Source organism: Copadichromis virginalis, linkage group LG19 (assembly GCF_057382275.1).
Source record: "Copadichromis virginalis isolate Kocher_CV1m ecotype Utaka linkage group LG19, C_Virginalis_male_GT1.1, whole genome shotgun sequence".
NCBI classification, from domain to species: domain Eukaryota; kingdom Metazoa; phylum Chordata; class Actinopteri; order Cichliformes; family Cichlidae; genus Copadichromis; species Copadichromis virginalis.
In genome coordinates this window covers 24,135,168-24,157,942 of record NC_140636.1, presented here as the reverse complement: position 1 = coordinate 24,157,942, position 22,775 = coordinate 24,135,168, and the positions used below count along the sequence as shown (strand labels likewise).

The window sequence follows — 22,775 nt, the reverse complement described above, 5'->3', positions numbered from 1 at the left end:
CTGTGAATGTTTGGATTAATTTTTCTATTCAATCGTAGCAAATACATTCAGCTAAATGAATGTCAGTAATAGCTGTTTTTGTACTGCTGTTAAATCTATTAGTAGTATAGATAAACTTGTGCTGTCCTTTTAACCAGCTATACCAATTACTACTAATCTCTTTTGACACTTACCGATTTATTTTAATCATTTATAGATGCACTCATTTAGTTGGTTTACTAATCTTTCCATTCATCCCATGCCTACAGCAGAAGTGCCCCCTGGGGTGCACATCTGCTAAGGTGTGATCTGAAGAGCCTCCATATCAGCAGAGGGAGACATTCATGACCAGCAACCACACTTGAAAAAAATTCCCCTGATGTATCACTCTCCCAACTCCACTGCAGACATAAACATGCAGCCACACTTTCATACACTGAGAGGTGGTGGTTTATTTGAACATGTGAGTCAGCCAGTCCCTGTGGGCTGCAGCTGGAGAGAGTACAGTGCCCCACCCAGCAGCAGCAGCAGCGTCAAATGTGGTTGTAACTCCCCCCAACCTGCCCTCCCCCTCTCCCCCTCTAATTTATGCACGCTGGACTGCCCTCCCCTTTACTTCAGGATGTATTGTCCTCCACTCTTTAAACTGAGTTAAGTATTCAAAGGGAGCCATTCACTTACAGAACTGTGGTGGAACTAAAGAGCAACTACTGGATGGCTGCTGTTGGCACACAGATGTCTGTTTGCGGTGAGTGTATTTTTATGTATGTCCCGGAATGCGGCGCTATGGTCGGAGGTGGTAGTTTTCTGTAGATTAACAAGAGGATCTCTGAATTCGTGTTGCCTTTTTTCTGCTCTTGGTTTTTGCTTTTGAATCTTTCTGTGCTTTCAAATGCTTTTGTTAGTAAGTTATTAACCAAGTCGGTGCTTGTCCTCACATGATCCTTTGAAACATCACTCAGTGTAATGTGTTGAAGGCATGTAGTGATCTTTATTAGGTCCCCTGCTGAACTGTAACCATACAGTGTCATTTGGTTTGAATTAAGCTGTTCAAATCAAACACAAGGCTTTAGTAAATAAAAGGTTGTTAAAATAGATGCAGACATGGACTTTTTCACATTGTAGATCTGGTGATCAGAGCACAGAACTTAACTCAGATTTCACTAATTCACCTAAAAGAAGATCTTATGATCTTTAGAACTATGTCGACCTTCTCATACTCGACATATTGACCTCTGACATAACGTGACCTACATTTCTGTCTCAGAGCAGGATTTAAAAAAAAAACCATTTGCTGATACTTTGTGACCCAGGTGTGGTTAAGGCAAGCCAGAGGAACTGTAAAAACACTCATTAGACACTCTTGGTCCTGGGGGCATGTGGATCTTTTGTCTGCCCATGAGATGCTTATTGCTCGAGAAACGTGACACCACGCTCTCCTTTTCCAGCCTCTGTGGTCGATGTCTCATGCTACAGTTTTGGCGCAGACTCTGCTAATTTGGAAACAGTTGAATTTCAAGCACGCTGCAGTATTTTTGTCAGTCATCTCCGAGGAAGAATGTGCGAGATTGTTTATTCGATTTAACGTTCAGCTCACTTTTCTGACTGTATACTTAAGTTGTGTTTAGATTTGTCTATAACAGGGAAGTATACACTAGACATCCACCATGTGTAATAAGCACTTAGGGCGCCGCAGTGTCATGTGGCTGCTTTACAATGGGCTGTTTATGTGAACCAGTGGCAGTCGGAGGCAGAAGAGCGACTGCAGCCAGGCACAGTGCAGAGCTTCTCAGTCGGCCTAAGCCTTGTTCCTCCTCTATATGAAAAGCAGCCAGATTTTCAAGCCTTCTTGGACTCGGGGGCATGTCATTTACCAAATGAATGGGCCTCTCTTCTGGACAGTTGAGGCAGTCAGAGTCCATCATGACACAAGACAAGTGGGCCCACAGTATTACTTTTCACTGCAGAGGGCTGTTTTCTGCAGGCCCATTTGCATGCCTTCAGGATATGGCATGAGTGAAGCAAGATAATAAACATGCGTGAAACAGCTTATGAACATTCTGGACGGCTATTACGAACACAGTTTGACTTAAATCATGACTAGACGTCATGACCAGCTGTCTTCCTACATCTTCTGTTTTTGCAGGTTTACCATCGCTGTTGATTTCTGACATTTTCATGCACAGTTGTTAATTACATGGGGAGAAATTAGTAGACTCACTTACTTTACTCACTAAATTTAATTAGATTTTGTCCACCTCGCTTTCCTTGTATTTGTTCACACGTATATATTTTTTTCTCCATCCCTTAGTTACTTAGTCACCCCACCCCCCATATAGACCACAAACTGTGTCTCGGAATGAGCCTTTCAGGATTGCAGCTGGTTGCAATGTCAAAACCTGATAAGCACAAACGACCACAACCCCAACCCCCTGCTGGTAAACAGTTCCCTGGGTATCACAGACCCACCCTCTTTAATTCCAAATGTGGAGCCAAAGTCTCCCATTGTTATTTATTTGCCAGTGTTTTCTTCTAACTATAAAATGTCCAAGTCATGAGAAAAGAAATGCAAATCATGTTATTGGCTCAAAGAGCAGACACAACAGACTTGCTTTATTACTAGTATTTCAGGAACTGAAGCTGCAATAGATTATTTTTATTTTTGTCAGCGAGCAGTAAATGCATCAACATTTACAGCTCATTGACTGAAAGTAAAACCTGTTGTCCCTTACAACTCTTTTTCCTTAGGCACTTGAAAAAAGGTGATCCGATTTCTTTAAGTTTTCTCGCTCCTCTTCTTCTTACCTACACAAACACACTGCTTTAACCCTGGTTTCTATAACCATGCCATTGTTTTAGAGAATCACCATTTAAATAACATAAAAACTATTTTAGCTATAATTACAAATAAATATTCAGTGAGAGAGAAATTTCGGAGCCATTTTCATGCATGAGCTCAATAAGAATCTGGAGAATCATGCTGCAACATCATCTGCAGTTTCTTTCTCAAAAAACAACAACTCCTGCAATAATTTCACATGGGTCAAATCAGACCTTTCACATGCTTTGTACTAAATGTTACTGGCAAGTTCAGACATTTAATGTCAAAACTGGCTGATGGGGTGATGCCTAGACAAGTTCAGGGTTGCAATGCATGTGTAATGTGTCTGTAATATATATTGTGTCGTCCAGGTCGTCTGATAGATTCCCCTAATTGAATGTGCTCCCTCACCAACCTGTGAAGTATCCTGAGTTGAAAATACACCGTCTGGGGACCTGTGAGACATGAATTAACTTGTTAGAAAGAACTGTAGGCACGGTTACAGGCAAGTCCACAAAGAAATATCACCTCACTCTGCAGTTTTCCCGTGAGACTACAGAGAATCTTATTGTTTACTTTCACCACTCTCACACCATCACTTCCTAGACATCACAGGCAGGCAGCTGTCTTCATTGAGAAACTTCTATAAAGTTACTGGACGCTTCCTGCTTAGCACCTCGCAGACAGAGTTGGCAACAAGCTGGGAACATGGTGGAGACTAGTAACGAGTCTCCACCCAAATAAAAGACAGAAACTGAGCTTAAAGCAGAATGCATGAGGATTTACACTCCCCAGGTGGGAAGAAACACCATTTCAAATGAATGCTAATGTTGCCCCGTGTCTGCTAGACCTATGTGACTCCAACAAGCTTAAAGGGTGATATGATAATGTTGTAGTGTTTTTAGCGTGTCTCCAAATGTTAAAGGCAAACAAAAACCATCACAATTTAGTTTTTTTGTTTTGTTTTGTTGTTTTTTTTTGGTTTAGTGATCCTCTATCACAGGTGTTATATGAATTTTTTCTGTAAAAGAGGGAAGGTTGTTTTGTGAGCAGAAAGCTTATATGGGTTGGTCATGATAACAAACATTAACAGTATTTTTTGAGAGTTACTTTAAATTCTTCTGATTTAAAACTTCCTGTTTAGATCTAGAATCATTTCCATGAAAAGAAAATTCCCACAATGTGTTAATTCCTGATCCCAAGGGTCACTGAAGCACAAAGCTCAGCACAGATTCTGTGATTTATTATCTTCCCACACAACAAGAGGCACACAGCATCCAGCTTTTACAATTGAAGGAAACCAAAAAGGGGGTTACATGCAGGAGAACGAGCTGTGTGTCAGGGCAAAGACTCACGATCCCACTGAGTGATTCTGCTTCTCCTGATTTACAGAAGACTGAACCGTGGCCTCTTAAGTCAAGTCCCGATGACTGTGAGAGCAGAGTGAGTGTTGCAGTTGCGTCACACGCTGCCTCTTCTGGCCTTGAGGTCAGGTTTAAGGAGGGCTGAGGAGGTGGGATGGGGTCACCGGGCAGGAAGATGATAAGCTGGTGCAAACAGAGTTGGTATTGCAGCCGAGTGTCTTTGATGCGTTATCTTATGCCCTGGTGCTTTATCTCAGTGGTTCCTGGCTGTCTATGTTACTGGTGTCAGTGCTAAACTTTCAAACAATGGCTTCATGTTTACAGTGGTTGCCTGCTGTTCAGTATCTTGGTCAACCCTCACCGGGTGTCGCTTTCCTCTCCTGATCTGTGCTCGTATCTGAGTGCCAGTGTGAATCCCTCTCTTGCAGGATGGCACGGTGGGGAACCTAGATGACCTGGCTCAGGAGTACTCTCAGTATTACGGCACCTCCCTCAGTGACGTATGCGAAAGGATGGAGGAGCTACGGAAACGCAAAGTAGTGCAAGATGCAGAGATGGTAAATTGTCTTTTTCTTGTCCGTTAAGATCAGGGTTTAAGGTTTAGTGTGGAACTATTGAGAAATGTATATTAGTGCATTCGTATCCATTAGTCAGCTGTTTATTCACTCTGAACTTAGCCCAGCTGTTTTCAGGCCTCATGCAAGCAGAAGGGGACAAAATCCGCCTACCTGCACTTTTTAAAAGTCACGTTACCACATTGTATTTTTGCTTATGTAAGTTAGCGGCTCTACAATAAATAGATCCCTTACTGATTTTCTCATCTTGCATGAAAGTGAGTAAGCATATTTTCTCACATGCAGAGCTGTCCCTGAGGTTGGGTCTTCACTGCAACTTGTTTTTAGTTTCTGATTCTGACTTTTGGTTTTTTACCTTAGGTTAACCTTTTGACTGAGTCACCTTTTGGGTGATTCAGTCAAATGAAAATTTTGTCTGTTCTTCTGTTATGATGACACTATGATTTACTCCTCCACTTCCCGTGTATGTGTGTTTCAGGGAACGATTGACTCAGTGGCCACATCAGTGCAGCTGCGCTCACAGATCCAGGTGAGTGTCCAGCTCTGAGCGTGTCAGACCCCGGGAGAAGGCAACTTCCTTTTCCGTGTGTCAGCAGACAGGCTGATAAGAGGCAGAGGAATTGGCTAGTCATGATTTATCCCGAGTCAGTGTACTAGGCCACAAAGTAACATCCGAGTGACTGCCGGGAAAAGAACTGGCCTTGACACTGTTCTTGGAAGTAGATCCTAAAACATGATGACGTATGACAAGTTATATATGGAAGTTTTTAGGTTTGGTGAATGTCTGGACTTTGATCCAGCTGAGTAGAAAAAGATTTGCCATTCCCTGTATATATGTATATTTAACATGTGTTTTTCATCTCCTTAGGAATCTCTAGGACTCAGCAGCACCATGTCGACTCCGGAGACCGAAAGAAGGTATAAAGAATATATACATATAAAAATAACCCTATACATGAGTATAGCACAGCTTCCCTGACTTTGGGAAGTATTGTGAGGAAGTATCGAGGAAAAGATGATTTAAATTTAAAGTCCATGACTTCTGGAAGCTGCACTGCTATGACTCTTCCTGTGTGATCTCCACCACCCCGTGGACACGTGCATTTCCTCTGTTTCCTGGTGTCACATTTATGAAGTATTTCTGTGTAACCTCTAAACGTCCTTCCTTCCTTTCATTGTTTCTTTGGAAACATTTTGAAGATTAGTCACGTTTTGTCATTGGAAAGCTGAATAAGATCGAATAATTTATATGACGAGTAATGAGAAAGCGACATATTGATTTTATTAGATTTGTTTGTGCAGATGTAAAAGTTTCCTGAAAGTTGAGTAATAGCTGTTCTCGTTTTTCAGGATTTAATTATCATTGCAAAGAGGCCTGTTTTATTCAGAACCTGGACGGGGATGGAACTGTGTAATTCCTGTTAGAACGGGATTAGCAGGAATCCTACTCTGCCCCCTAGTGGGATCACTCCATAGGAATTTCATGAATGCGACTATCAGCAAAATTAGGGCTCCTTTTTGGAAACAAGCATGTTTCTTTTACACTTTTTAAAAATGATTTCAATGATATCTTTTTCAAGTTCACAATCAAGGCACGGTCCTCTCATAATGCTTTCTTTCTCACAGTGCATGAGGAGTCTTTATGCTATTTCCTGTGGTAAATGGGAGCATTTAATAACATCTGCACAAAATAGTTGGAGCTTATCTTCAATATGTAATGTGCAAAAGTATTGAGCCACCAATTATTTCTTTATGTTTTGCTTTCAACAAGACAGACTTTCCTGTAATTTTTGAAGGTGTTTTTACAGAACTTACTGAAGTCTCATTAGAAATGGTCTCAGTAGGGTGGCTGTCAAGAAGCCATTATTAAGGAATGGAATATGAGCTTTGAGCGGTGCCAAATTACACAAGGACTGAACACATAATCAGTGGCAAGTGGTGTTATGAAGTGAGACACAGTAGAGAGACTGTCACCTTTTTAATCTGCATTTCAGCCAGTGATGTTGAAGACCTTTGTTCATGATTCCTTCAACTTTGAGAAGAAGTTTCTTTTTTTTTTTTTTTTTTAGACTAATAATGATCACAAGCGCACTGCCAATATTGTAAAAGCATACCTGGATAGAAAAACACACAATGGAACACATATCAGGACCTCAACTACTCAACAAGCAGTGTGGGATCATCTTGAAAGGCCAGCCAACATCCAGAGAAGAGCTGTCAATGTCCTTTAAGAACCACTGAGAACTATTTCTGAAGACTAGTTAAAGAGATTACAAGAAAGCTCACCTGAGAGAGTTCAGGCTTTTGAAGAATAAAGGTGGTCATACCAAATATCAGCTTTAAAGCTGAGTGGAATTGTACATACATCCATTCGCTTCTGCTAATCCAGTTCAGGGTTGCAGAGGGCTGGAGACGACCCCAGCTACTATAGGGCGAGAAGCGGGGTTCATACTGCACAGGTTGCCAGCCTGACACAGGCCTAAATAAACTCTGTTTGCACATCGTTCAGTTGCTGCACCCATTTTCCAATTTTCCTAGCAAAATATAAAGAAAGTTGAGAAGCATAAGACTTTTGCACAGTACCTGCGTACTCTGGATACAGTAACCTTAAACCAGGCTGACACACAACTAATACAAATCAATAACAAAACAAACAAAGCAGCATTTAAAATATTACTAAGCAACTCTATAATCAGGAATAAACCCATGACTTCCGATTTAAAAGCATAAACTTGATCTGGCTTCAAAGTGAATGACCACAAACAAGCGTGAACAGAGAGAGGCTGTGAGAAAGACGGACACAAACAAACAGTCCAGAGAGATGAAGAGAGAGGCAGAAAGAGAGAGTGAACGTGTGCAGGGAATGCAGAGGCCACGTTGGTGCCGCCGCTGCTGCAAAACCCCAAACGGACAAGAACAGTGCTCCATTGTTCCAGAGATGGACGCAGAGCACTGATCGGTGTTCATCGGCCAAGAGCGAGCCAGTCTGTTTGATTTGCCTCTAATGTGATGCTAGTTTCTTGAGGCACAGTGTGTTTTTTTTGTTTGTTTTTTTTTATTTTAGTTTATTTTAATTTAATTTTTTTTTAAATCTGAAGTTGAGTTGTTAGGGGAAATGGTGGGATAGCAGTAAAAAAGATGAAGAAAATAACTTTGGACAGCAGGTAGTGTCGTGTTCTTTAGTTTGATGTTTGTTTGTTTTTTATTCGAGCTTTTCTGATTAACTGAATATTTTTTGTTAATTTTTAGGTTTCCTGTTCACAAATCCAGCTCGGACGATGGATCAGGAGGTAAGTCCAAACTTGACTGGTGTATTTTGTTTTCATTTTTTATTCTATATTAAATAAATATGAGTTTTCACATGTTCATTTACACACTTAATCTTTCCTAATCACCACTAAGATTTGTTCATTTATTTCTTCTGGAGAAATGGAAGGAATTCTTTCCCTTACCATACTACTTTATTGTTTACCTGTTTATCAATTTGGGGTGATTATACTTTGAATCTGTTTTGTTGTTGTGTTTTTAATTTCTCCTGTGCTAAAATTGGTTTATATGTAATAGGAAAATGGGATGGAAAACGAAAGAGCAAGTCTTTTTGGCAAAGTTTCAAGAAGTCCCAGAAGGGTGTCGTTCGTCAGATCTCAAAAGGTACCTCAAATAAACATGAAAAAAATGCTTTTGGTTTTTTTGACATTAAGAATTTTTCTTAAATTTCGTCGTGTTCCTTAATGTAAGGTGTCATTGCTAATTTTTGCAGGTGATGATGTTGGGTTTGTGGCCAGTGAAGTTACGATGAGTGATGAGGAGCGAATTCAGCTGATGATGATGGTGAAGGAAAACATGATCTCCATAGAGGAAGCCCTGGCACGGGTAGGATGTTCTGCATCCCAGAGAAACTCAACCTTAGATTATCCAGCTGCTGTGTTACTTTGACCTTGTGGGGGAAAAACACACATTTTTATGGATAAACTACAAGAAAGTCTTATCATATTGTCGGAAACTTTGTATCCATGCATCACAAAAAAAAGTCCTGGCACGATTTAATCTTATGCAGATATATGGTCAAACTAGGGTTTAATCTGCACAGTGAATATCATGTAATTTTTATAATTCATCATAAAATACTACATACTACATTTTCCAGGATTACTTCCTCTTTGACTGATTGGCTCCTCATAATAGACTCTAAATCTACATCATTAACTAACAGGCTCATTCTTTTTTTGCAGCTGAAGGAGTTTGAAATACAAAACAGACAGACATACAAGGCTGATCTCACAGAGTCCACTGATCCCTCCAGTACCCCAAATGAGTCGTTCAGCTGTAACGTAAGTCTCTAAGGGCATCTTATTTGCTTTTTAATGCTGAATCGCTACTTCAGACAGTGTGTTGTGCATGAGGACCTCCGATTTACCCGTGCCAACGCTGCTGAGGCGTTGACAGTGCCGTTTTCTTTTTCGCTCTGTCCCGATGATGAACCAGGGCCCCTCTAAAGCCCTGCAGCTCAGGGTCCTTTCCCAACTGCAGGGCATTGGACGAGCTTCTATTCATTGCTGTCAAAGCCCTAACCCCCTATTGTGCTGTGGTGAGCGGGTGGATTCAGCACAGGGCTCTGTTATGCAGGCTGCAGCTCTATTATGCGTGGGTGGGGTGATTAGGGGGCTCAGGTTCAGGGCACATTTTTCACATTAGTCTGTATGGCCTGACTGTTTCTCTTTACTATATGTATCAATCTCACTCTTCTCTTTTTTTTGTATTTATGTGACCTTTGTAAAATAAAAATCCTTCCTTCTAACTCTGAACTTCTATTGTATATTTCAAGCTGCTAATCAGCTTTCATTTGGTCTCACGATGTCTGTTCTGAGAGATGCATGCCGCTGATGTTTTGGTCAGCAGATAGTGCTCAGCATGCATGACCCAAGACTGCAAATGCACCACTGACATTTTCAGATAATGGTTAAGGTGATTTCCAAGCAGATAGCTATTTAATTTTCTGTACATAGAAGGCTTTTTTTAGTCTGCTGTGACCCACTGTGTATGTGTTAGCTCTCTGCACGGGGCCCCAGTGTCATCACTGTGGTTTCCTACCACATATATTTATATTAAGCTACAAGCTTCTACAACAGATAGTTGCAAAGCATCCACAGCAAGTACGCTGATGAGTTACTAGAAATGAGAGTAATTAAGATAGCTCACAGTTTTAGGCTTGCACACTGTAGTATACAAAAAGCAAAAGTGTTGCATAATATCTCCTGACCTACTGAGAATATTAGGCCTCAGAGCCAAAGTGTTGTTACAGATGTTGTCTATTAATACAGTTCTTAATATTCTTTTCCATCAGCCCTGCGACCTGTCAGACAACGAACAAGAGGAATCTGTCACATTCAGGAGGCTCCACAAGCTGGTCAACTCAACCCGGAAAACGAAGAAGAAGCTGATCAGGATTGATGAGTCTAAGAGGCCTGGAGCAGAGGGTACTAAAACTACTCTCAGATAGTATCTAATGTGGTAGAGGAAGCAGTGTGGCACACCGCGGTGCTGAATGTGGCATTTATGTGGCATATTTATAGCATGTTTTTACTTTTCCCCTGCTTTAAATGATGCTCAAAAACCACAATCTGGCAAGTTTCCAAAGATAAAAGTATCAAATACAGTTTTATTGGCAGATTGGAAAAGCTATCTGAAGCAGTAGATGCTGTAACAATCTTATTTCTTTAGTATTGACCATGAATGGCTCACAAATTGCAGCTATTATCAAATAATTAATAAATGCAGTTGCTGATTTTATTAGATTTGTTAATAAACTCTCTTCTGTTCTCTTTTTACCCACCAGAGAGCCTGAATGCAGATGGCCTTCCCTGTGGAGATGCCAGCATCTCTCTATATTCAGGTTTGCAGAGGAAACCTTTAGTCTGTCCAGTGGACTCCCTGGCTTCAACCCTGCAGGAGCAACTCTCCTATAACCGAGACCCGGACAGCCTGACCACCTCGCCGTCATCCAGCAGTGTGGACACCTGCAGTAGCCAAAAGACCTTCCAGACCTTGAGCAAGTCTAGTGGTAGCCCTATTCACCAGGAGACCAACATAGCAGGGGAGGTGCGGGAGCCAGGCGAAGGCTCTTCTTTTTCTGAAACAGAGGGCTGCAGTGAGGAACCCAAAATTGCACGCTCGGTGACCGATGGCGCGCTGCGTCACCCGGTCCTCAACCCACTCAGTCACCACGGGGTGAGTACACAGGCGCATTTAAATAAAGACTGCAGTCTAGATTGTTTAGTAACGAATCCTTTCACCTCCATTGTTAATGAGTTTGCACCATTGGTACCATTATTTAAGCGTCTCAATGAGGCAACAACAAACTGCCCATTTAAACTGGCCTTTTAGTTTGAAAGAGAGTCTGGCACACTCACATAAAGTTCTAAATTCCTAAACATGTCACAGTTTGTACATAATAGCCTCATTTATTCTTATCTTCTTGTTGTCTTGTATTTGTACAGAAACTCGGGATTAATGCTTAACTAAACAAGACTGGTGCCTATCAGTGGTACCATACACCATCACTGATCCTGGTTAAACGTAAACATAGTTGAAGTCTATTTAAGAATGAATAATAAGCAACCTCAGGAACTAACAAACCACTAGACGTGTACATTTTCCATAACACTGTCTTTTTATTTATTCATTTCTCTATGTCAGCCTTATGTTGTTATTCTTGTGGCTTAAAAGCATAAATGGTGGGAACAATTGCACCTGCAGCAGAAGACAGACCGTGCTCTAAAATCTCATTTCTTGCTTTCTCTTGTGTTTTCACAGAGAGCTTCTAGCTTTGGAGGATTCGACCTGACCAACCGCTCAGTGACTGCAGTCAGCCCTGAGAACGATAACACTGTATGTGGCACTAAATGTGACCTGAATCAAAGTCAACTTTATTGTCTGTAATATGTAGAGAATATATGCAGTATTGTGTAGCCCTCTGTGTGCAACAAGAATGGATCAAAAACGATGAAATTAAATAGAGAGCCATAAAAATTTGTGACACAGATATGAAAGTAAATGTGAAGTACACAAGATTTATTAAAATATATAAGCTGTGCAAGGAATCCTAAAGCTATCTAAATAAATATGAATTATAAGTTTAATCTGATTTACTTATTTCCATCCTTTTTACTTCTCTGTGTTTGTAAATTAGATCAAAACTGGAGACGGGGATTTGAGAGATGGTGTTAAATTCCCACCAACACCTCGTATCTCTCTGGGTAAAAAAGTCAAGTCTGTGAGAGAGACGATGCGCAAACACATTTCCAAGCGATACCATAGTTCTCTCTCTGAGCAGGTATGTTTTTAGAAGCATTTATGTGTGTTATCATTGTAAAGTATGGGTGTGAGGATTTTTAAGCAAGTGTAATAAATGGTTTTTTTTGTCCTTATATCTTCCAGTCAAGTCCAGATCGCTCTTCCAGCTGCCCTCACTCGCCTCAGATAGACTCTGACTCTTTGGAGAAGCCCAAACTGAAGCCAGGAGGGTCCGTGGAAAGCCTGAGGAGTTCTCTCAGCGGACAGAGTTCCATGAGTATGTCTGTGTGTCGTGTATATTTTAATAACTCTCAGTATTTGTTTAAACTTGATGTTTGATGTTTATCGCTTTTGAAGTAGTCTAAACATTCTGATCTCGCTGTATTCATCTGTGGTTAAAAAAAAAACTAACTCCTGAAGTAAAGAAGAACATTTATAATATTTTTCAGATACTAACAGACCCATGATAACTTGTGGTCTTGATGTGACATCTTCTTTTCTGATTCGTGCAGGTGGTCAGACGGTGGGCACCACCGACTCCTCCAACAGCAACAGAGAGAGTGTGAAGTCTGAGGACGGAGAGGAAGACGAGCTGCCTTACCGTGGACCCTTCTGTGGACGTGCTCTGGTTCACACAGATTTCACTCCAAGTCCCTATGACACCGACTCCCTAAAGCTGAAGGTAGGCTATGTTATATTGCTCACTACTTAGATATGAGCTCGTACTGAAAAACAAAAAAACTCAAGCTCAGCTTATCTCGATTCGCAGAGCGGAGACATCATCGAAATCATTAGTAAGCCTCCGATGGGTACGTGGATGGGGATGCTCAACGGTAAAGTCGGAACCTTCAAGTTCATTTATGTGGATGTTCTGAACGAAGAGGAGGTGAAGCCCAAGAAAACACGCAGGAGGAGAAAGGCCCGGCAACCCAAACCCACCTCTGTGGAGGAACTGCTTGATCGCATCAACCTCAAAGTAAAGAAAGGCGTACATTTGTGATTAAAAGCAGTGACTAAAATACTTGCATGTGATTGGCTTTAGCTCTATTTAAAGGAACAGTTTGACATTCAGGGGAAGTACACTTACTTGCTTTCTTTTTGAGAGTTGATAACAGCAACCACCTTCAAATCTGGACAGACTAATATTATTCCCCCACCTCCTCACTAGTAAGGTGTTACATACTGTTTGTTAAATCAATGGGGAAATAAAGTGCAAAAGCAACTAGTTATATGTAAGTATATAAGTGATAGTTATATATTAAGAGTTTTAACATGTTAGTGAGATTTGCCTTTATTTTGTATGATGCTTCCCTCTCCTCTCAGTCTTAAGCTTCACCTTACTCACAGCAGGCCAATAGGAGTATTTTCTAAAATGTCAAACTTACAACTTTTACCTGTAGCTTAAATAGATTATTTTTCATTTTCATCTGTGTTGGGAAATTTTAAAATTAAGCTAACTTCATATTTGTTTTGCAAGATGTGCATGCTCAAATGGCATCCCTCTTACATATTTTAATGGATCTGTTTGTGCACCTTTTATTATCGCCTTTCTACAGGAGCACCTGCCCACCTTTCTTTTTAACGGTTACGAGGATCTAGACACATTTAAGTTGCTAGAGGAGGAGGACCTGGACGAACTCAACATCACAGACTCGCAACACAGAGCCGTGTTGCTCACCGCTGTGGAGCTGCTGCAAGAATACGATGGTGGGTCAGACAAACAATAGAAAGTCTCGCTCTATCATAGAAACGTCCTCAATCCAAGGGCCACATTTCAAATTAGAATATTTGAGGGTTTAGATGTACAGATCGGTATCTAAATACTGTCTGCAGTAGACACACAGTCCGAGTTTGGTTTCAGCTTCTGTAGACATTTTTTCTGTTGTTGCTGCATCTCATGGTTTAATAGTTAAATTTTGAAGAATAAATGAACAAATCCTGCATAATCCTCTTTAACTCAAATAGCCACAGTAATTTGCAAAATTTTACCATTTAATTCATGTATGGCTTGAAACTAGCAACTGGGATCATAACATCGGGAAATTGTTTGAGGTCACAAAGTAAAGAGACTGAGGGGCATTTTTTCTTCTAACAAAGTCTGAGTAGTTGCCCCCTGCTGGCCATCGGAAAGAATGCATGTTTAGACTTGGAAGTAGGGGTGGGTTTTTATAATCGATTCATCGATTAAAATCGATTCTGGCTTGGATAACGTAAAATCGATTCATTAAAATCCTGAATCGATTTTTTTAATATAAATTTATTTTGCCCGAAATGCCAGAATCTCTGGTGACATCTCACAAAATTTCAAGAACCACCAAACAGTTAAGACAGTAAATGAGAGCAGGTACACGGATTCTGCACATAGACTTAAACACACAGCGCGACCTGCGGATCAGAATCAGTTAGATGTCGCCTTTCTCACGGTCGGGGCTGAAAGCCGACAGCTCGCTGATTCTGATGTGTCGGCGGGTCCACGCTTTGTGTTCACGCCCTTTATGAGCCGATTCTAAAGCTGTTAGTTTGATCTCTCTCCAAACAATATTGACCGAACCAGCAGCAAAAGAAGATCCAAACGCTTCACATAAACATCGTCATGTATTCACTCTGACTTTTACTGTTTTGCTTCCACCGCGATGCACCGCTCTCTCTCTCTCTCTCTCTCTCTGTACTTCAAGAACAGTTTCGCTTTCTTCATTATTCGCTTGCTTGTTACGCACAAGTCTACTGTTGTTTACAGCGCTGTCAGCCGCTGTTTTTTTCCCTTTTACATTCTTCCGAAAAGAAAACCTCATTTCTGCTGTTCAATACTGAACAAATTTAAACTTTTTAAAATTATTCAAAATGCAAAACGCTGTGTCTCTAATAAAACCGCTGTAACTTCAGAGGTAATGTTCATATGTTGATTAATGGTTTTCTTTCGTTTTTGATGTACTGCAGAATATTTTATAAAATCCCAGGCCAGGAAAATCACCTTCATGTTTTTCTGTGTTTTATCTTCAGCTGCTGTGACGCTCACACCTGTGATAAAGTCTTGCGTGTGTCAGCTTCCTTTTTATTGATACAAAAATATGTAAATGTACTGATCTGAATTATAATATTTCTGACTGTCAAAATTTCCCAGATTTAAATCGAATCGAATCGAATTAAATCGAATTAAATCGAATCGTGGATCGAATCGATTCGGGACCTTGTGAATCGGAATTGAATCGATTCTAGAAATCAGTGACGATACCCAGCCCTACTAGGAAGTCACAGTTTTGCACGACTTTCTTTTGACTGTCATGCCCCTGGTGGCGGCGTTGTGCATTGCAGGAAGCAGCGACCCAGAGCGAAGCGGTCAGTCTGAAAGCTCACAGGAGAAGCTGCTGCCGGACAGGCGTGGCCTCTTGGGAGACTCCCCGCGAGACTCTGGCTGCTACGAGAGTAATGAGAACCTGGAGAACGGTAATGACAGCCTGACCCGCCTGTGAACACTGTACGCTTCTTCAGCCCTCCTCTGCCTCATCCCTGTCTAGAAAGACTCTCCAGCTCAAGCATTCCAATCCACCAGATTCCGTTTCCATGCTCTTCTGGAAAGACTCAGCTGTCGTCGCATTTACTTCTAGCGCTTCATGTTTGTTTGTTTTTTTCTTCCCTCAAGCATCGTCATGCTTTTTTCTGTTTCTGCATCACTGAATCAAACTGTTTTGCGGTCACGTGTCTGTTCAGTGCTTCTGAAAGTTGGCATCACTTGCCTTCTCAACATAATACAGAGGACAGGTAACAAGGGACTAGCAAATTTACTTGATGTTGAGCTGAGCAGTGACATTTTTCAGGCCTTGGAAGAAGCTGCGTGCAGAGCAGCTTGCAGATCTACAAATAGATCCGCAGTGTTGACTTGTGTGGTGGTTTTTGCATTTGCTGAAAGTGGTGGCTGTTGTGTGATGAGTGTTTAAACAAGCTTTAGGTCTACTTACATTAAAAACAGTACATTTTTGCAGTAAGTGCTCGCTTTATTCACAGCTGTATCATGCTTACAGTGGTTTTCTCTTTAGACTTAAGTCTACAAACTGTCGAAATGCAAAGAGCTATGCTTTCTGAATGTTACGTGATTGGACTAAGATGTCAGATCAGCCTCACCTTAAAGTGTATTTCCTTTAAGATTCTGATGTTTGTGTGTGTATTTTATTATTTTTTTTTTTTAGTCCAGTAAAACCTAATGTTGCACAATATTTTATCACGTGCCTGAAGACTGCATATTGCAGCAGAATTAAAATATTTACTTAACAGTGTAAGTGTTTAAAATAAGGCATTTTGTATCATTGTAAATGCACAAAAATGCAGAGGGCTTAGGGCTACTTTAAAATGTTTAACCAACTTCTCATTGAAGTGTGGCATGTTTGGGCCCTGAAGTCTCAGCATTTTCTGAAGTGTGCTTCTGTCGTGGTTGAGTGTGAGGAATAAATCGCTCCATGCTTTACCACAACTGACTGCTTGCTGCTTTTCTTTTACCCATCGTTCATTTTAGTGCACATTTAGCTGCTTGTTTTGACTTTTTTCTCTTTGGTGTCATTTCAAAGTAGACACTTTCCAAGACTCCCTGCTCTGCTGCTGTTGTGTTTAACCCAGATACATGTCACAACTGCCTGGCAGCTGTATGATCTGCGCACACTCCACTTGTTTATTTCAGGAAGGGGCAAAAAGACACGCTCGACCATCAGCAGATCTTCATCTGGCTTTGAGTCCAGCCACCTCCCATCCCCAGAGTACCCTGTCCTCCCCCTGCCCCTCGCCTCCATCCAGTCCAGCAAGTCTTCATCCCACAGTAAACCCAGATGCTTCCCCCATGTCCATCCTAACCTCCCAAAGCGCGGTTTGAGCTCAATAAAAGGTCGTATTCAGAGCAGATCGTTTGCTAGGAGCCACAGCTGCATGGAGCTAAGAAGAAACGCAGCACAGACTCCGCTACGCCGCTGCTTCTCCCTGACGATTCTCCACAAAGATCAGAAGAGAAGACTCCTCCTCCGCCCTAAAGACTTAAATCTGTACATAAAGAGCACAAAAAACCCACTGACAGTCGTGCGTCCATCCTCCCACGCTTTATGTAGGACATCATACACTGCTGCATGTACCAGCACAGCAACACAGCAGGCACACCCAGAGCCGCCACCCACAGCTCCACCCAAAAGGTCCAGCGACCATGTAGCTGCACCTTCCTTATTAAACCCAGAGCGAGAGCCCTTACCGACAGTAATGCCCGACAGAGAGCACATCTTTCTAGGAGAAAGGAAGGGTGCTTCAGTTTCAGCCACTTCTGAAGCTTGTCGGCTGAAACGAAAAGAACTTAGAAGTAAATCTGGCGGTGGAGCCGGTTTCTAACAAGGTCTGTACAGTAAGTGCAGTACAGAAAGGTGTCTTTACAGCTGTTGATTTCTGGTTTTCAGCTAAATGGAAATTCTGAAAATCTAACCACAGGTTTTCAAAGAAAATATAACAGTGTAAACTTGACATCTAAAGTGGAAACGTGAAGGTCTGTGCTTACGCTGTTAAACCACATTCATGTAGCTACTGACCCCCTCGGTCACAGTTTCAGTGATCTCCATTCAGCTGAATCTGGTTCGTCTCTGCAGTGGAGCTGTGCAGAGTCCAACAGTTACACGAGCAGTAGCGCTCGCTCAGAGTTGTCATTTTTCAACACAAAGCATTCATGAATAATTTACTCCTTCTGGGTTCACTGTAATGGAACGTTTTCAAACTGTTAATATGAACTGAGTGTTTTGTTCTTGTTGTGTGTATGTGTGTATATAAATATAGAATATAATAATCACAGCTGGCCTATACAGACAATTTGGCCCCAGATGGCAAAGTACGGGCGCAAACTAGAAAAGCAATAAGCAGTTTCTTTTTCAGGGTTTATTGACACAATGTTTATATTATATTAGGAACACCCCAATCAAAACATCTGCTGTGAAAGGAACCTAAAATTATTAACAGGCAATCAGCTTTTATGATAACAAAATGAATGTTTCCAGACAATGCAAAAACATTATCTCCACTGAAATAGTGATACAGAAAATGTTCTTATGTATTATAAGCATAAAAATAACAGCAGTAAATGCTTTTTTTTCTTAAATCTGATGTTTTTACAGTACTGTTACAGAAAGATGTAATGATGATAATGATGTAATATCCTGAAAACTTATTAACGATTAGTTAAATTAAAACTCCACCAGTGTTAAATTAAATTATTAAATAATTATATTTCCATAAATCATGTTTCTTATAGTCTTTTTTTTTTAAATGTAAAATCTACTCTAAATCTACTAAGTGTTCTGTCTGTGCTTAGCTTTGTCATTTTATAAAAAGGTTGTGTTAGTAGCCCTGAGTAGAAGTGGGATGTAGAATGTGTTCACAGTTTAGGCTGTGGGGCCATTTCATGAAGGGACTGTTTGACCAGCCCCAGTGTGTCCAGAGCAGTACCCCAGGCGAGGGTAACTCCCCAACCCCCGTGGCCATAGTTGTGGACCACAGGCACCGGCCGGCCCTGCAGCTCCACCACTTCCCTCTCCACCCTTGGGTTCTTCCTGCTGGGCCTCAGGCCGACCCACTCGTTAAGAATTTTGGCTTTGTTGAGTGACGGCTCCAACCTACTGCAGCGCTCCAGGATGCCCTTAGTGTCTCTGTCGTCCACCTGCAGCCGCCAGTCTCCTTCTTGCCTCGTCCCACCTATAGTGACACTGCGTATGCCGGGGTAGATGTACGTCGTCCCATCTCCATCTCTAATGAAGTGCTGCACCCAGGGGGCCTCCACTTTGAGGACCTGGCCTCTGACAGGGTACACTTGTGTGTCTCCCACCAATACTTTGGAGCCGAGACCGGAGCAGTTGACAATGATATCAAAGTTGTTACTCAATTCTTGAAGATTGTTGACTTTCCTCTGTTCCACTTGACCTCCAGCTTTTCTGAACCTTTAGAGAAGAATTTATGATGTTAACATGACGAACTTTAAATTAAGTAGAGTTCATTTGTAATTAAAAGCTTGTGGATATAATAGTATGACGTGATAAAAGAAGTTTAATGTAGGGGATGAACCTCTTCTCGAGCCATGGCAGGTAGGTGGAGCATTCGCATTTTAAGGTGGTGAAAGCCTGACCAAACTTGTGATCTGGGAAGCGTTTCCGTTCAACATCAGTCATGAGTCGAAAGCCGATCACAAACTCTGACCAGAATGGTTTTTTAACTGCTGGAACCTCTTTAAAAATTTGCCAGCTGCAAGAAATTAGTAGAGAAATCAGTTGTTCGACAATGGATCGGGCTAAGTACTCAACTTTTACAGCATCGTATACAAGTAATTGCTACCCAGAGCTCAGCATTACTCCAGCTTCTGGTGCACATTGAGACTGAGCAATGGCCAACAGGTGATCAAAGCTGTCCTTGAACCAGTGTTTTTGTCTTTGCAAGGGAATATCTGATGGAGAAAGGCATCATGTAAAGCAAATGTGCACTGCGTTTTTATTTTTATATACATTGCATAATGTGGTGCAGCTGTAGTGTAAATCTCTGAGACAGATCCTGTTTTCTTACCTGGAAATTGTGCAGCAAACAAAATCCCAGCAGCTCCGTCACTTGTTGTGTCTGGGCTGAATTTGTCAGCCATCAAAGTAACAGAGCAGAAAGGTAGAGCTTCAACAATGCACACAGCGGTGGAGAATCCAATCACGCCAGCTCCAACAACCACAACCCTGACGCTTTTCATCATGGCAGCTCTGCACCTCAAACGACAAGAGAATTTTACTAAATGCCAAATAGCCTTTGTTATGACTCCCTTTTAAAAGTTACTCAACGACAAATTGTCCATTACGAAACAGTCATTGTAAGAGCAGTGTACATGCAGTTATCCATAAAACAAAGGCTACTGGTGTACCAAATGTCCAAGTCTTGCATTTGCTGTAGCTGTTTAAAATATAACAGTTCTGATTGTCCTTTTAGGGTTATATACAAGAACAAAGCACCCTGTATGTGCAGCAATGTCCTCTGCTGAACCTGAGACTTTCACTTCTAGCGAGCCTGAACAACTTCACAAGAAGTTGCAAAATCATTTTCTTAATTTCATTATTTAGTGTTTGTTTCAAAGACTTTGTTGTTAATGTTGCCTTAGGAGACCTCAAAAACTCACGGTGCCTCAATCCTGCCTTTTACAAATAAATAAAAAGCAGCTCTTACAAAACAGAGCTCTCTTTCTCACAGGCTCTCAAACACCCTGACATTTCTTAGAGTGTATTAAGGATTAGTGATTAGTATTACTGATACTAATTATGATACATTTCTATGACTAAAGCTCTTGAAGATGAACAGCCAAATAGTGAACAATATATATAATTACACAATGTTTTAATTACTGCATTGTCACATAAGAGATACATGTGTATGTGTGTGCTTTTCTGGGGTCTGAAAAGTTCCAAATTCACCATTTAAAGAACTACTTGCAGACTTGCCCTCTGCACAGACCCAGCAGGTCAGGGTGGAACAGGAAGCTGAGGATAAAGCCACAGAAATGGCTAAAGAGGGGGTTGTTCTCCCCAGAAAGGTTTGGAGGGAATTGATGAATTGATGGTGGAATGAAAAGGGGGTCCACCAGCCAAACTTCAGTTAACAGGCTCTCCTCATTAATTCCTTTTTCACAATGCATAAATGTGTATTCTAGTTATTGCTGCAGCTGAAACTGTCTTACAGATTGTGGAAGTATATTTATTAAATGAATCATCACACAATAATTCAGTTATATATCTAGCTGTAAGTTGTAGCCGGTTGTAACAGCAACCATACAAAAATCCACTCCCAACTGTTGTTGGAAAGGTACGAATACCTTAGCCATTAGTGAAATATAGCTGATATGATGTTGGAAAATATATTCTATTTTCGTTATGCATTTCAAAATAAAAACTTTCTTTTGAAATTTATTTTTTATTAGAAGAAAGTTCGCTTAATATGGAAGTATAATCTAAACTAAATACATGTTGTATGGCTCACTTTAAAAACAAAGTCCCATTGACATTAAAAAAAATCCCTAGACCTACCCGAGAAGAGCAGAAATCGCAACAAATATAGCAGCACAGTTCTGTCAAAGTGTGTGGATATTAAATATGAATGCGCAACTTTGAATGGCTCTCCAGAGTGCAAACTAACAACTAATGAAATAAAGCATGTGGCAGTGCGTTGTAAGGAATCGAAAATGTCTATACAGATAAATAAGCCTTATACACACCGAAAGCTCGACAATCCAAATGTATCCACCCACCTAAAATAAAACTGTCTCCTTCTTCCCCCGCACAGAAAATGTCCCCAGAGACCGACAACAGGTACTTGTGTCAAGCCAGCCTCCAATTCGAGACTTGCAGTCAAGCCAGCCTCCAGTTTGTTTTACGTTCCCTGTGTATTCAAAGTATTACGGGAATGGATGTGGAAACCGGATTTCAAAATAAAAGCCAACTTCGAGTGAATTAACAGATATGTTAAGAACATAATAACATATAATTTAGGCTTTTTTTTTTTTTTTTTACAAACTCTAATGTTACATCTATATGACACAGCCTTGTACCCTAATTGTGCCCTGTCACTATCAAGGCCATCTTATTTTGGATTTCAAAGTAAAAGCCCTGTGAATCTTCATTTTTGAACTACTCTTTCAATGACTTAATAATGCTCTTAAAAGCAAAAGTCGTATTTCCAAATACTATTTGAACTTTATATCAACACTTTCCAACCACAGTCTTTTTACAGTGATACCATATCAATATCAAGTCAGTCTGATTTTGCCTTTCATAGTAATGGCCCTTTGAAATTGTCCATAAATGACTTAATCTTCTAACGATTCAAAATGCTCTAAAATGAAAAATTCTTGTTTCCACAGGGTACTCAGGACTTTGCAACAGAGCCAAGACAGCAGAGAGCAGAAACAGCCAGAGGTCTTTCAAACATGAGCACAGACAGATCGAAAGCAGTGAGTGAAATAATCATTTAAAAACTTGTTTCATCTCTAATGTAAAAAACAAGAAGGTGGGTGGGGAGATACTTTTTTACAGCACGGTACATTTTGGAGTTTTAAAGCATATTGAATTCACTGGTGTCCCAACTAATGAAGATTACGTCTACATAATAATAGGACAACTACTAAATGGTGAACGTAAAGCGAGACAGTACATTGCTGGTTTCAAGGTCAAGAATGTGTGAATGCTTTTGCGGTCACCCATCTTCAAAGATTCAAGGAGCTTTATTGTCATTCGCATCACAAGTTAACATGAGGTGGAAAGAAATTATGCACACACGGTCCTGGAGTGAAAAAAATAATAATAATAATGAAGAAACTGATTTTTTTTTAAAGTAATAAATAATAGTTGTTGGTCTTTTGTTTTGTTTTTTAACAAACAGAATAACAAGTAATAAAATAAGACGATAAGTTGAGTGCAACAACCTGAGTACCAGTATGGATATAGAGTGTAGGTATAAATACTTTAGCAGGTGTCTTTAAGTGTGAAATTCTGAGCAGCAGGGACTGCCTCTTCACATTAAAGACAATCTGGATCTGTTTCGTCAGACGGGTATAGCAGGGTGCCCAGTTTTATCTCTTAGATGTTCAGCTTGAATCCGCCTTTGTTTCTCTTTCAGGATCTGTGTCGCCTGCGCCTCCCGATAGCCGAGGCTTTGTTCCCAGATCTGTGAGGTGCAGCAATCAGTCACACACACAAACTTGATTAGCAGATTAGC

At 40.8% G+C, this 22,775-nt stretch overlaps 2 protein-coding genes across 7 annotated transcripts in view; one reads left to right on the top strand and one right to left on the bottom strand.

Annotated features, from left to right (window-relative positions):
* sash1b (SAM and SH3 domain containing 1b) overlaps positions 1-18,282 on the top strand; it is a 59,972-nt gene extending 41,690 nt beyond the window's left edge. For 2 of the 3 annotated variants that reach the window (XM_085442540.1, XM_085442539.1), the window contains exons 3-19: positions 4,593-4,721; positions 5,218-5,268; positions 5,608-5,657; positions 7,989-8,029; positions 8,304-8,390; positions 8,500-8,612; positions 8,972-9,070; positions 10,084-10,216; positions 10,576-10,967; positions 11,553-11,627; positions 11,929-12,072; positions 12,177-12,309; positions 12,545-12,714; positions 12,802-13,008; positions 13,589-13,739; positions 15,345-15,476; positions 16,702-18,282. In XM_085442540.1, the coding sequence (XP_085298666.1) occupies positions 4,593-4,721; positions 5,218-5,268; positions 5,608-5,657; positions 7,989-8,029; positions 8,304-8,390; positions 8,500-8,612; positions 8,972-9,070; positions 10,084-10,216; positions 10,576-10,967; positions 11,553-11,627; positions 11,929-12,072; positions 12,177-12,309; positions 12,545-12,714; positions 12,802-13,008; positions 13,589-13,739; positions 15,345-15,476; positions 16,702-17,390 (2,796 nt within the window). In that variant the 3' untranslated portion in view covers positions 17,391-18,282. Of the gene's footprint in view, positions 1-630; positions 728-4,592; positions 4,722-5,217; positions 5,269-5,607; positions 5,658-7,988; positions 8,030-8,303; positions 8,391-8,499; positions 8,613-8,971; positions 9,071-10,083; positions 10,217-10,575; positions 10,968-11,552; positions 11,628-11,928; positions 12,073-12,176; positions 12,310-12,544; positions 12,715-12,801; positions 13,009-13,588; positions 13,740-15,344; positions 15,477-16,701 lie in introns of those variants that run through there. The other variant, XM_085442541.1, reaches the window with a different exon arrangement.
* On the bottom strand, positions 18,235-21,425 carry ddo (D-aspartate oxidase). 4 transcript variants are annotated; one of them, XM_085442547.1, is made up of 5 exons: positions 21,277-21,425; positions 19,596-19,783; positions 19,371-19,479; positions 19,104-19,280; positions 18,235-18,979 (listed from the first exon to the last, which is right to left on the bottom strand). In XM_085442547.1, exons 2-5 carry the CDS (start codon positions 19,768-19,770, stop codon positions 18,421-18,423), a joined length of 1,020 nt encoding a protein of 339 aa, XP_085298673.1. In that variant the 5' UTR covers positions 19,771-19,783; positions 21,277-21,425; the 3' UTR covers positions 18,235-18,420. The 4 variants fall into 4 exon arrangements, with proteins under 4 accessions (XP_085298673.1, XP_085298672.1, XP_085298670.1 ...); XM_085442546.1 differs by having other exon boundaries at positions 21,310-21,365; XM_085442544.1 differs by having other exon boundaries at positions 19,596-19,777; positions 21,310-21,364.
* Between the last annotated feature and the right edge of the window lie 1,350 nt (positions 21,426-22,775).

Coding starts and splice junctions, on each gene's coding strand:
- ddo (XM_085442547.1), bottom strand. CDS start 19,770: ATGATGAAAAGCGTCAGGGTTGTGGTTGTTGGAGCTGGCGTGATTGGA. Junction 19,281..19,370: donor GGAGTAATGCTGAGCTCTGG/GTAGCAATTACT, acceptor AATTTCTTGCAG/CTGGCAAATTTTTAAAGAGG. Junction 18,980..19,103: donor CTGCCATGGCTCGAGAAGAG/GTTCATCCCCTA, acceptor TCTTCTCTAAAG/GTTCAGAAAAGCTGGAGGTC.